The sequence below is a fragment of the Loxodonta africana genome, chromosome 10 (assembly GCF_030014295.1).
Source record: "Loxodonta africana isolate mLoxAfr1 chromosome 10, mLoxAfr1.hap2, whole genome shotgun sequence".
Classification (NCBI taxonomy): Eukaryota; Metazoa; Chordata; class Mammalia; order Proboscidea; family Elephantidae; genus Loxodonta; species Loxodonta africana.
In genome coordinates, this window is record NC_087351.1 from 35,016,408 (window position 1) to 35,029,151 (window position 12,744).

At 51.1% G+C, this 12,744-nt stretch overlaps 1 protein-coding gene across 1 annotated transcript; it reads left to right on the top strand.

Moving 5' to 3' along the window:
* The first annotated feature begins 968 nt into the window (after nt 1-968).
* PCK2 (phosphoenolpyruvate carboxykinase 2, mitochondrial) lies at nt 969-9,631 on the top strand. Its single transcript, XM_003420955.4, has 10 exons — nt 969-1,091; nt 3,387-3,632; nt 4,133-4,317; nt 4,405-4,608; nt 4,985-5,172; nt 5,474-5,636; nt 5,905-6,123; nt 8,205-8,342; nt 8,645-8,740; nt 9,009-9,631. Exons 1-10 carry the CDS (start codon nt 1,063-1,065, stop codon nt 9,461-9,463), a joined length of 1,923 nt encoding a protein of 640 aa, XP_003421003.1. The 5' UTR covers nt 969-1,062; the 3' UTR covers nt 9,464-9,631.
* The last annotated feature ends 3,113 nt before the right edge of the window (nt 9,632-12,744 follow it).

Sequence of the window (12,744 nt, forward strand, 5' to 3'; positions counted from 1 at the left end):
GGAATCGACTTGACAGCAATGGGTTTATAACTGAAGTCAGAGAGTAGTGGTTAAGAGCTCAGCTGCTAACCAAAAGGTCAGCAGTTCGAATCCACCAGCCACTCCTCGGAAGCCCTATGCCGCAGTTCTACTCTGTCCTATAGGGTCACTATGAGTGGGAATCGACTGGAAGGCAACGGGTTTATTACTGGAAAAGGGGGAATTGATGTTGGGCGGATGCTATTACTATAGACATGTTGAGTTTGAGGTGTTGTGGCACTTGGAGTGATATCCAGTGGTCTCAAGTTGAAGACATGTGTCTGGATGGAGATAAAGCTTGAGAAATTACCCAAAGACTTTATGGTGCTGATTAGGTGGGGGCAGATGAGCTCTCCTGGAGAATATGGAGAGATTGGCCAGGGCAGAGGCCCATGGAAGACAGTTTGCTGTGCACCATTTGGTAAGGCCTCATCATGGTGGAGACAACAGGGGGTTGAGGGTCGGGGCCTAAGAGGACCTTAGCATTGGGACCTTGGCAAACAGAAAAGCTTAGAGTGTCCAGTCCCCAGGAAGAACTGGAAAGGCGATGCCCAACCCTGGAGCTTCTAGATGTCCAGTCCCCATAAGCTCCCTCCTCCTGCCTCGCCCCCACGTCCCTAGTTTGTTTGCCAACCAGTGTCTCCCAGTCGCCATCCCCCGGGAGCAAGAGTCCTCAAAGTTACATCATATACAGAGGGGCGAGGCTGAGCGAGGGGCGGGTCTCGGGGAGGGGCCGTCGAGCGGACCCAGTCCTCCAATGCGAGATGGGGCTAGGGGCCGGGAGGCCGGTTCTGGGGCGTAGACTGGGCGGGCCTAGGGCCTGGAGCCGGGGGTCGGGGGAGCTGGCTTGCCGGCGGGGCGGGGAGGGTCGCGCCGGCCCTGCTGGGTTCCGCCTCCTGCGCCCTCCCGCCCGCCCGCCTCCTTTTTAAGCACCTCCCGCCCCAGCTCCTGCTCCCTTCGCCGCGCTCCCTCCTTCCCCGCCTTCCACATCTGCCCGGCTCCGCTCGGTTTTCGTGGCCACCCCGCAGCCCCCGTCCAGGTGCCATGGCCGCTGCGTACCGCCCCGGCCTGCGGTGAGTGACCCCCAGCCCGGGGCGACCTGCACCTTTCGCCGCGCTGGCCCCCTTGGGGCTGCCAGTTTTGCTGCCTTCATCGCCCACCTCCGCCTGCTTTCCCATCGGCGGAGGAGGAGGCAGGGGGCCCACGGCCCACTGGCCGTGCGTCTCTCCCGAGGTCTGGGGCTGCCTCGCCGCTCCTGGCCTCCTCGCTTTCGTCCCCGCCTCCCCCTCCCTGCCTTGCTCGTCTCTGACCGCGCGGTCTCTGTCTGCCACTCACAGAACTTCCTTTCCCCTCCTCGCTGTTCAGAGGTCCCCGCTGAGCCCTGTATGCGTGTACTCTCCTTTCCTTCCCATTTGGAACTTTCAGACCCCTAGCAGGGTCTCCCAGCCCGCACCCCATGTTGCTGTGAGGAGCAATAGGGCCCAGGGGTCAAGGGTGCTTGAGTCTCTGGGGAACAGAGCTCAGAGCTCCCTAAAGAAGGTAGAAGGCAAACATCCATTCCCGGCCTCCTCCGAGGCTGGAACCTGGCGGGAAGCCCGGCGCTGCCAGAGAGAACTGGGGCCGGGGAGGAAGGGAAGCAAGGTGGGAGGAGGGGTCCAAGTTGCCTTCATTTCGTATATGGCTGGCTGGCTTCTCCTGTCTAGAACGGGAGCCCTTGTCTTCCTTCTATGGCCTCCTGTCTCCCCAGCTTTTGTCCCAGAGTCTGCCGCTGACCCCATGTCTTCCTGGTGGTCTCTGGAGAACAGGAAAGGGAGAAGGTCCGCTTAGAGGACTTGAGGGGGGAGGTGAAGGAGTGGCTTCCTGAACCAGATTCCAGGTGAAGAGAGACTCTCCCCAAGACTCATCCGGTGGGGTCAAGTGGATTCCGACTCCTAGCGACCCTATAGGAAAGAGTAGAACTGCCCCATAAGGTTTCCAAGAAGCAGCTTGTGGATTCCAGCTACCAACCTTTTGGTTAGCAGCTGAGCTCTTAACCACTGCTCCAGAGGGCTCCACTCCCCAAGACTAAAAAAAAAAAACTAGTGTCTTTAAAATTAATGCTGGCGGGTGGGGAGGAATTGTCTGAGGTAAGTACAGACCCAGGTCCCAGCAGTCCTCCTTCCCTGCCTTTGGGGCCACACTGAGTTTCCATCCTGCTGTGACTCGTGGAAGCCACCCCAGCTCCCATCCTAGCCAGGCTCAAGATACCACAGCCAAGATCTGAACATGTAGCTTTCTCCCATCCCTAGGCTTACACCCCCCTGAGTCTGAATTTCCTGTAAGCTGATGTCCCACCGTACCACCGATACCAAACTTGCTAGGCATGTGGCCTCTAGAAAGGAGCCAGGGGAGGGACAGAATCACATGGTCCTGGGTGTGTGGGGCACAGTTTTCTGGTGGGTGAGGCCCTGGCATAGGAGGAGGGCAACTTCTCTCTCATGGCCTTTGCTCTCTCCGGATCACTTCACCCTGGACCCAGTCCAATCAGAGCAGACCCTGCTTCTCCCTCTCCCAGGGACATGAGAGGACAGACAACAGGGACCATGCCCTCCTGGGAGTTGGGGTATGAATCCCAAGCAGTCACACTCATTCCCCAACAGTTAACCTTCCACACAGTTCAAAACTACCTACCTAACAGCAACGTTTTACACAATCCTGTTGGCCCGGGTGGGCAGCAGCAGACTGGGTGCCCAGAATTCCAACACCCAGTCACCCCCTCTCTGTGCAAGAGCCTAATTAGAAAGCTGGGGCTAGAAGAGGGCTGGGTTACCTCAAAGAACTTCAGTTTGCTCAGGGCTTTCATAACCCTACAGCATACACACCAGAAGAAAAAAATAAAAACAGCTGCCATTTTAACTTACAAAAAACTGTACTTGAGAATGGAAAGAACAGGGCTAAGAGCTTAAACACCAGATACATGAAACTGTCACCTGGGCACAGTTTCTAGAGCCATGGGCCCTGGGGCACCTGCCCATTTCAGACATTGACCAGACATGGTTAAACATAGGCATGGGCTATGCACATAATAATAACACATCAGTATGCCTACACAGACACTTCCACACAGCCAGGCACGTGCCTTTATACTCCTTTAGCCAGACCAGTGTCACTTAACCAGGAGATGCTCTCATTAAGCCTCATGAAGGCCACAAGGTACATGTGGCCTGAAGCCATCCCCCACTCCAATTCCAACCTACTCTTCATGGGGCCTCTACACAGACTGCTTTCCGCCAAGCTTTTTGTCTGTCCCACCCCCCACACTTGCCCAACCTCCACCGTAGCACTTAGAGCACTTGGCTCATTACCTCCCTGTCTTTTTTTTTTCACAGGCTTAACTGGCATGTGCTGAGCCCCTGGGGCTGGGCATCACGCCGCAGCCTCCAGACCCTTCAAGTACTCAGTGGCGATCTGGGCCAGCTACCTGAGGGTGTACGAGACTTTGTGGAACGCAGCGCCCGTTTGTGCCAACCAGAGGGCATCCACATCTGTGATGGAACCGAGGCCGAGAATACTGCCATACTGACCCTGCTGGAGCAACAAGGCCTTGTCCGAAAGCTCCCCAAGTACAGTAACTGGTAAGCTCCTTCCTGGGCCCAGCAACCCCTGAGATGGGGGTAGGTGCCTGGACTAAAGCCATTTGTGTTTACCAAGACAAAGCCAGATTTAACTGGACTATCCCAATGGAATCGACTCAACGGCAGTGGGTTTTTTTTTTTTTTATTCCAATGGAGTCAGCAAGAATGAGAGCTTTGGGGGAAACAGAATCACGAACTGGAATTGATCAGTATCTTGACATTAAATGAAGAAGCTGATATAAATAAGAGCTTTTGCAATTTTTTTTTTTTAAACTCATGAGCTCAAGTAGTTTTTCCCAGGGGCTGAGTCGCCGAGCGGGCTGGGCCATGGTATGCCACCCCCTAGATGGGACAAAACCAGGAGGAAGGGTCTGAGATGCTTTTGGATGGGGGGAAATAGGCCATCACAAGGACGTAGAACAAATTGGACCTGAAGAAGAGGATCTGGGGATGAGGGAGATCTGCTGGCCACCATCTACTGATACTCCCCTCTCCCCCAGCTGGCTGGCCCGCACAGACCCCAAGGATGTGGCACGAGTAGAGAGCAAGACAGTGATCGTAACTCCTTCTCAACGGGACACAGTGCCCCTCCCAGCTGGTGGGGCCCGTGGGCAGCTGGGCAACTGGATGTCCCCTGCTGAGTTCCAGCAAGCCGTGGATGAGAGATTTCCAGGCTGCATGCAGGGTAATCAGCACAGGGATACAGAGGCAGGGGCACTGGAGGTATGAACAGGGTTGGGACCCTTTATCCAGGTGATATTCTCCTCCACAGGCCGCACCATGTACGTGCTTCCCTTCAGCATGGGTCCCGTGGGCTCCCCACTCTCCCGCATTGGGGTGCAGCTCACTGACTCTGCCTACGTGGTAGCAAGCATGCGTATTATGACCCGGCTGGGGACACCCGTGCTTCGTGCTCTGGGAGATGGCGACTTTGTGAAATGTCTGCACTCCGTGGGTCAGCCCCTCACTGGGCAAGGTAAGCACGTACTCTGCCCAAGGGAGGACACGGAGGTCTTCCTGCTGTATTCATAAAAAAAAAAAAAAAAAAATTTAGGGAACCTCAAATCCTACTCACCCTCTCTGAAAACCTAATTCCCAAGATCCAGGGCAGCAGTCTGGGCCGGGGGTGAGGCTGTTTGCAGAGGAGTACGCAGAAGATTAAGAAAAGTCAGTGGATCACGTCAAAGAGTAGGGGCATGGGAGCTGGTGGGTAATATGAGGTGGGGGCTTTAGCCACCCTTTGGCACCACCACAGTTCCCAAGTATCTCCTGCCAATCCCTGATACCTCCGGACCCCAACACCCCACTTTCTGATACCCCTGCCAGCAGTCCCATGACCCCATTGTCCCCAGGGGAGCCAGTGAGCCAGTGGCCGTGCAACCCAGAGAAAACCCTGATTGGCCACGTGCCTGACCAGCGGGAGATCATCTCCTTCGGCAGCGGCTATGGTGGCAACTCCCTGCTGGGCAAGAAGTGCTTTGCCCTGCGCATCGCCTCTCGGCTGGCCCGGGATGAGGGCTGGCTGGCGGAGCACATGCTGGTGAGGGCCTGGTGAGGATCCGGGCAGCCGTGGGGGGCAGGGTTGGGGCAGGGCCTGGCTGGTCTGCCTCAGCCTTGCCTCCCCCCTGCCAGGCGGTGCCAGGCTGGTGGGCAGGGACTCTGCCCAAAGCTTTGGTCCCAGGCTGCTGAATATCGGGCTCCCTCTTGCTGACGGCAAGGCTGTGCTCCTATTTAGTGAATCAACATTGGCCCTCCCTGTGAACCCCTAGCTGTCCTTCCCCATGCACACTACCCTGACCTTTGGTGACTGACTCCTTGTTTCCTGTCTCCCCAACATGCAGATCTTGGGCATCACCAACCCTGCCGGAAAGAAGCGCTATGTGGCCGCCGCCTTCCCCAGTGCCTGTGGCAAGACCAACCTGGCCATGATGCAGCCCGCACTGCCAGGCTGGAAAGTGGAATGTGTGGGAGATGACATCGCCTGGATGAGGTTTGACAGCGAAGGTGAGAGGCTCTTGGACCACACTCTGAGTTCTGGCTCTTTCCATCACATAGGAGTCCCTCCCCCACTGTTCGTGGTAAGCTCTGACAGAGCTTCCCTTGAGCAGCTTGACCCTGTCCCATAACTCTGGGTAGCCTAGCCATTCTATAGGCAGAGGCTTTCCCCACAAACCAGCTCAGGACAGGGAGGGGTGGAACAGGACCTCCCTAGGTCTCACTTCTCAACTTGTCCTGGTTGGTCCTTCCTTTCTTTCACCTCTCCTCCCAACAGGTCGACTTCGGGCCATCAACCCTGAGAACGGCTTCTTCGGGGTGGCCCCTGGCACCTCTGCCACCACCAATCCCAATGCCATGGCCACGATCCAGAGTAACACTCTCTTCACCAATGTGGCTGAGACCAGTGATGGCGGCGTGTACTGGGAGGGTATTGACCAGCCTCTTGCACCTGGCGTTACCGTGACCTCCTGGCTGGGCAAACCCTGGAAACCCGGTATGTCAGATGAGGAGTCCTGACAGTTTCCCAGGCTTAGCACCTTCGTGATATGAAAGCCTTCTCCACAGCCTCCAGCCATGTTCCAGGACCTCTGGAAAGCGCAGGAAGTTGTAAATGTTTGTAGTTTTCCAACCCCCGTCAAGATCATAGTTCATGTCCCAACTGCACTGCTTTTTGGTTTTGTGACTTGGCTAAGTGCTTAACCTTCCTAAGCTTCAGTTTTCCCGTTAGTTAAATGGGGGTAATTATTATAGTACCTATCTCATAAGGTTGTTGAGAATTAAATTTAGATAATGCATGCAAAGGGCTTAACACAGCACCAAATGCATAATAAATTCTTAATAAATATAAGAAAAACCCAAACAAAAAACCCATTGCCATGGAGTCGGTTCCAGCTCATAGTAACTCTATAGGACAGGGTAGAACTGCCCCATAGTGTTTTCCAAGGCTGAAGATCTTCACAGAAGCAGATTGCCACATCTTTCTCCTGAGAAGCAGCTGGTAGGTTTGAACTGCCAACATTTCAGTAAGCAGCTGAGCTCTTTAACCACTGCTCCACCAGAGCTCCATGAAATATAAGAAGGAAGGGGAAAAAAAAGAAGATGAAGGACTGGTTTGAAAATTATTACAAAAAGAATTGGGCTGAAACCACACCCCATAAAGTCTGACCTGTTAGGGAAGATGGAAGCCTGCCTCCTACTCTGTCCCCACCCCCACCTTTTCTTCTGCCACTTGGCTCCCACCATCCCCTGTATAATAACCATAACCTAAAGGTCAATATTACTGTTACCCTCTCCGTCCCCCTTCCCGTGTTCCTTCAACACATACACCCTGATCTTTCTTCCAAATTAATTCAGACCAGCTCTTTAGCCTTTCCCAGAAGCTAGTCTTTCAACCCTGCCATTACCCCAGGGGCCTTATGGCTCCATGCTGCCCCCAGCGCCACACTCTGGACCTTCAGCTTTTAGTAGCATTCATTCTACAGTCAGAGCCCAGAGACCTAGGACTGTGAGCAAAGAAGAGCATGACAAGGGGGCGAGCCTTGTGGTCACCAAAGCCTATACTCAAGTGTGCCAGGCCGGCCTCACAGTTACCCTCCTCATCTGATCACCCTTCATCTTCTCAGACACCATCATTAAGCCCCCTCAGCCTTCCCACCCAACTGAGAAATCCAAGAAACTTTAATCTCTCCCCACAGGCCAGTTCCCCAACCCTTTCATCATCTCTAGAGTCAGGGTTGTAACTAGGGCGCTATGTGCTCAGCTTGAGTTTCCAGAACAATACTCTGTGCTAGGGTCCTGAATCGGGGCCAGATGGGAGTTCAAGGGAGAAGCATCAGGGATGGCTCTTATCTGAGAGAGGAGGCAGGAGCTGGGGGCGGAGACAGGAGGGTGCTGGCTCTGTGACTTCCCCACCCCGCAGGTCTGCCCAGCAACCTCTAGTGGAGAAGACCCAAAGCCCATTCAGGAGCCCCGCATGGTGGTACCCCAACCCCTCTCCAGGGCACCTGAAGTTGCTAAATGGTCTGAGCAGGGCTGAGGAAATTACCCAAATTCTGTTAGCTTTAAAATCAATTCTTGTTTGCATTTTGATAGCTTAGGAGATTTTTTCTTCCTGTTTGCTGATAGAAGGTCAATTGTCTAAAATATTGACCTGACAGTCTCAGCTTTTGTGTTAGGCTTGGATGTTTATTTAAATAATAAGCCCATAAATAAAGAAATAGTTTCTGGGGGGAAAATTCCATAATAGATTTACATCAATATCTAACCCCCTTCCCTTGAGCCCGGGTCAATGCCAAGTGGCTATTTATTGGCATAAACATTAGTTCCCTGATGATCTCCAATCGCCTTCCCACTTTTGTCCCATGTAGCTCAGCTGGCAGCACCAAGATGGACAAATAGCCTGCCCATTTGGGGAAAGATATCTTGGCTCCATTCACCCTGCACCTTACCATATGAGGTTGTGGGGAGCTGATGAGGCAAAACGAAATTGTGCAAGAGTACATGCGTGTGTGTGTGTGTGTGTGTTGGGGGCAGGCACGCCCCTTGAAGTGATAGTGTTTGCATTTTCTTTGCCAGGTGACAAGGAGCCCTGTGCACATCCCAATTCTCGCTTTTGTGCCCCGGCTCGCCAGTGCCCCATCATGGACCCAGCTTGGGAGGCTCCTGAAGGAGTCCCCATTGACGCCATCATCTTTGGAGGCCGAAGACCTAAAGGTAAACAATGTGTGGGCTCCATGCCTTAAGGGGCTACCTTCTTGGTAGAAGGTCTGGCTCTAGATCTAGGGCCATTTCTCTCGTATTTCAAGCTCAGGGAGACTTGGCCTGGATCCCCAGCTGTAGCTGTCTATCTCCAGAGTTTTCCCCTGGTAGATGCAAAAACAGGAGGAGACACGGGGTCAGAAAAGGAGAGCGATGAGATCCTAGGAGAGGGAGACTAGGAGTCAAGATCACCAGAAGGGATGAAGTGAGGTTCCAAAGGAAAGGGCTGCCTGTGACCCTCTGCATTGGTATTCTAGGGGTACCCCTGGTATATGAGGCCTTCAATTGGCGCCACGGCGTGTTTGTGGGCAGTGCCATGCGCTCCGAGTCTACTGCTGCAGCTGAACACAAAGGTGATTACCCTTCCCATTGCTCACTCTTGTCTGTGTGCCCTCATCGTCCTACCTCCCTTCCTGAGATAAACCCTCTTCCTGTCCGTGCCTGCCATCTTTAATGGTCCCATCCCTTCCCGGTTCTATCTTTTCCCCATCAATCCCTTCTCTTTGCCCTGCCCTGAGGATATTTCAGAACCTCGAACATTTCACAGCTTCTTCCAGCTGGGTACCCTTCCCTTGCCCAGTAAGGAGGAAGATCTCTTACCCATAGTGCTTCCCTCTCCAGGGAAGATCATCATGCACGACCCGTTTGCCATGCGGCCCTTTTTCGGCTACAACTTTGGGCGCTACCTAGAACACTGGCTAAGCATGGAGGAGCGCAAGGGGGCTCGGCTGCCCCGCATCTTCCATGTCAACTGGTTCCGGCGCGATGAGGCGGGCCGCTTCCTGTGGCCAGGCTTTGGGGAGAATGCTCGTGTGCTAGACTGGATCTGCCGGCGGCTAGAGGGAGAGGACAGTGCCCGAGAGACGCCCATTGGGCTGGTGCCAAAGGAAGGGGCCTTGGATCTCAGTGGCCTGGGAGCCATAGATACCACCCAGCTGTTCTCACTCCCCAAGGACTTCTGGAAACAGGAAGTTCGTGATATTCGGAGCTACCTGACAGAGCAGGTCAACCAGGATCTACCCAAGGAGGTGTTGGCTGAGCTGGAGGCCCTGGAGGGACGCGTGTGCAGAATGTGACCTGAAGCTCCAGGCCAAGGAGAGAGCACAGCACTCCCCATCTAGTAATAGCAGAGCCAGCAGGCTTGCAAAAAATACGAGCAACTTTGATATAACTAACATCTTCTGGGTGCCATTAGACCAGGCCACTGTTCAATAATAAGAGATGCTCGTTTATTTTGCATAACATTTGTGTTGTTTTCATTTCCTGCCTGTCTTCACAGGCTTCCCTCTAATCCCAATCCCACAATCTTCTTCCAGCCCCTCCAAGTAGCTGCCACCCCATCGTCCCTGGCACAGCCTGGTGGTATCAAGGATCTATCACAGAGGCAGCTCTACCACCAGGTCACATAAGTAGGAATTGCTAGGAAAAGGCACTCTCCATTCTATGTCCTGAGATCTTAAAAAGGTGGGGGCCTCTCAAGCTGCTCAGTATGGCCTCCAGATCTAAAATCTGTGCTCTCCCACTCAGACACACCTTCACTGTCTCCCAGGCCTGAGGCAGACACCTCTATAACCCCCTTCTCCAGCAAAGCCCATTTGTATTGCCATGGCTGTCCAATCTGTTCTTCCCTTGCCTTACCTGGAACTGGGATTCGCAAAGTATTCATGAAAGTGTATTCAGTAGTGAGACAGCTCACACTTCTATAGGACTTGATGTGTTCCAGGCACAGTTCAAAGCGCAACCCTTTGAGGGAGGTGCCATTTTGCGGTTTAAGAAACGAAGGACAGAGAGGCCAAGTAATTACCGCAAGGCAACACAGTAAACAGTAGGGGCAAAGATAAGTACACAGGCATGTCTCTCAGAGCCCCACAGACTTTAAGAACTGTTGTTGTTGGATTCCTTTGAGTCGATTCCGACTTATAAGGACCCTAGAAGACAGAGTAGAACTGCCCCTTAGAGTTTCCAAGGAGCGACTGGTGGATTCGAACTGCTGACCTTTTGGTTAGCAGCTGAGCTCTTAACCACTATGCCACTAGGGCCCCTTAACAACTATAGGACCTTAAAAAAAAAAAAAACCTATTGCTGCCCAGTTGATTCCGACTCATAGCAACCCTGTAGGACAGAGTAGAACTGCCCCACTGAGTTTCCAAGGACCACCTGGCGGATTCAAACTGCCAACCCTTTGGTTAGCAGCTATAGCACTTAACCACTACGCAACCAGGATTTCCTAACTATAAAAAAAAAAAAAACAACCATGGGAACCTTAAAAAAAAAATCTGTTGCTGTCCAGTTGATTCTGACTCATAGCGACCCTGTAGGACAGAGTAGAACTGCGCCATAAGGTTTCCAAGAAGTGGCTGGTAGATTCGAACCGCTGACCTTTTGGTTAGCAGCTGAGGTTTTAACTGCTGCATGCTCCTCAAAATTTAAAGCACATATGAATCACCTGGGCATCTTGTTAAAATGCAGATTCTCATTCAGCAAGTCTGGGATGACCTGGAGGTTCTGCCTTTCTTACAAGCTCCGATGATGCCGATGCTGCTGAGGAATAAGGACTTAGTGTAAACTCCTCTGAAATCAACTTTGAAGGGAAAACAGAAAGAGACAGTGACCCCGCATGAATCAGTGGGCATCAGCTGAGCATAACCTCTCCTGTGACCTGGATCAGGCTCAGTGAACACAGAGATAAACTGAGGTGGGTAAGATGGGAGCCTGTACTCAGAAAACAATAGCAAACTTCAATAAATAAAATGGAATTATTGAAAAATTCCCTCAAAGGAAAGAATTGGAGGAGGAAACATCAAGTGTTCTCATAGAAAACAACCAATGACCAGCTACGATGTATAAGTAGAACAGAAAGAATCTAAAGGTCACAGTGGGTCACAGGTGAAACAGCAATGGAGCACATTGCACTTAAAATATACAGCTAAGTCGACAACTTCATAAACAGCATGTGATAACTGAACCAATACCATCAGAAGCAGTCTAACACAGATGTTAGGCCCATAGGAGACTGCCTGATTTATCGCCTAACCTCCCATTTACTTTATCTGTAAAGTGGAGATGTATGTACACCTCATGGAGCCCTGGTGGCACAGTAAAGAGCTCTGTTGACCGAAATGTTGACAGTGCTCCTTGGAAACCCTAGGGGGCAGTTCTACTCTGTCCTATGGGGTCACTATGAGTCAGAATCGAATACACTTGGCAAGAGGTTTTTTTTTTATCTACACCTGATTTAGGAAATAATATTGGAGTCATTATTCTCTGTTTTTGAGCATAGAGAATGTGACCAGCTGTGGAGCTGAACTCACAAGGACACATCAACCGAGCCCTGACATATAAAGACAATAGCTAGGACAATCTTGGAAAATATCTGTTAGGGAATCTTTCACATAAACCAATCAAACAGAACACAAAAGACTTTCTACTCTTATCTTTTTCTATTAGCATTTAGTGGATAGGAAATTTGTTGGACCAATGAGGACCCTCCTGACTGAAACCTGTACCAATCATTGTTAAGAAAGACGATTCCAAATGTAGAATCACAGAGATTTAGCAGTTTCTAGCAATCTGTGAAGAGGTGAAGCTTTCAATGGTTTTGCCCATTTGTAGTATTAATATATACTGATGATTCTGTAACATTCCTTGGACTCAGGCAGACATGGCTCTAGCAGCATGCTTGTCTGTTTTCCCACTTTTGCCTTTTTGAATATATGCCGAATAAAACTTTCTTTTTTGCTTAACTAAACTTTGTGATGTTTTTTACCCTAAAACACACTTCATTGTGTTGTTGGGAGGATTACAAGTCAGTGAATGTAAGGAGCTCAGAACTGTGCCTGGCACCAAGTAACCATTTAATGTAGTATGTTAGCCATCATCAACTTTCCATCCTGTATCAATTAGAATTGGCCCTGTAAGTCAACATTTTATATTACTGATGTTACAGTTTAAGAGAAAAACGAGTAACATAAATAAAATTTAGAGGGGAAAGAAAAGAGACTTGGAAATAAGTCCCTCCAGGTAAAAGGCACAGAAATGGGGTTCCAGGCACTTTTTGTCTATCTAAGTGCATGGTGACAGGAAGGTGTTAGCCTTAAAAATGATTTTGTCAATGAGAATGAATTTGGGCTGCATGCCCTTACAGCTCCAGATAAATAATAAAACATGATTAGCAGATTTTTAATTAACCTTTTTATTTTAAAATAAAACCGCACAAAGCAAATGTATAGTTTAATAAAGTATTACAAAGTGACTATCACTGTGTGGGGTAAAGAATTACTTTACCTCTGATAATTTGGCCTTTGTCCTTGGTCCTTGAAAGATAGCTTTAAACCCTTGGAATTTCCCGAGTATTTAA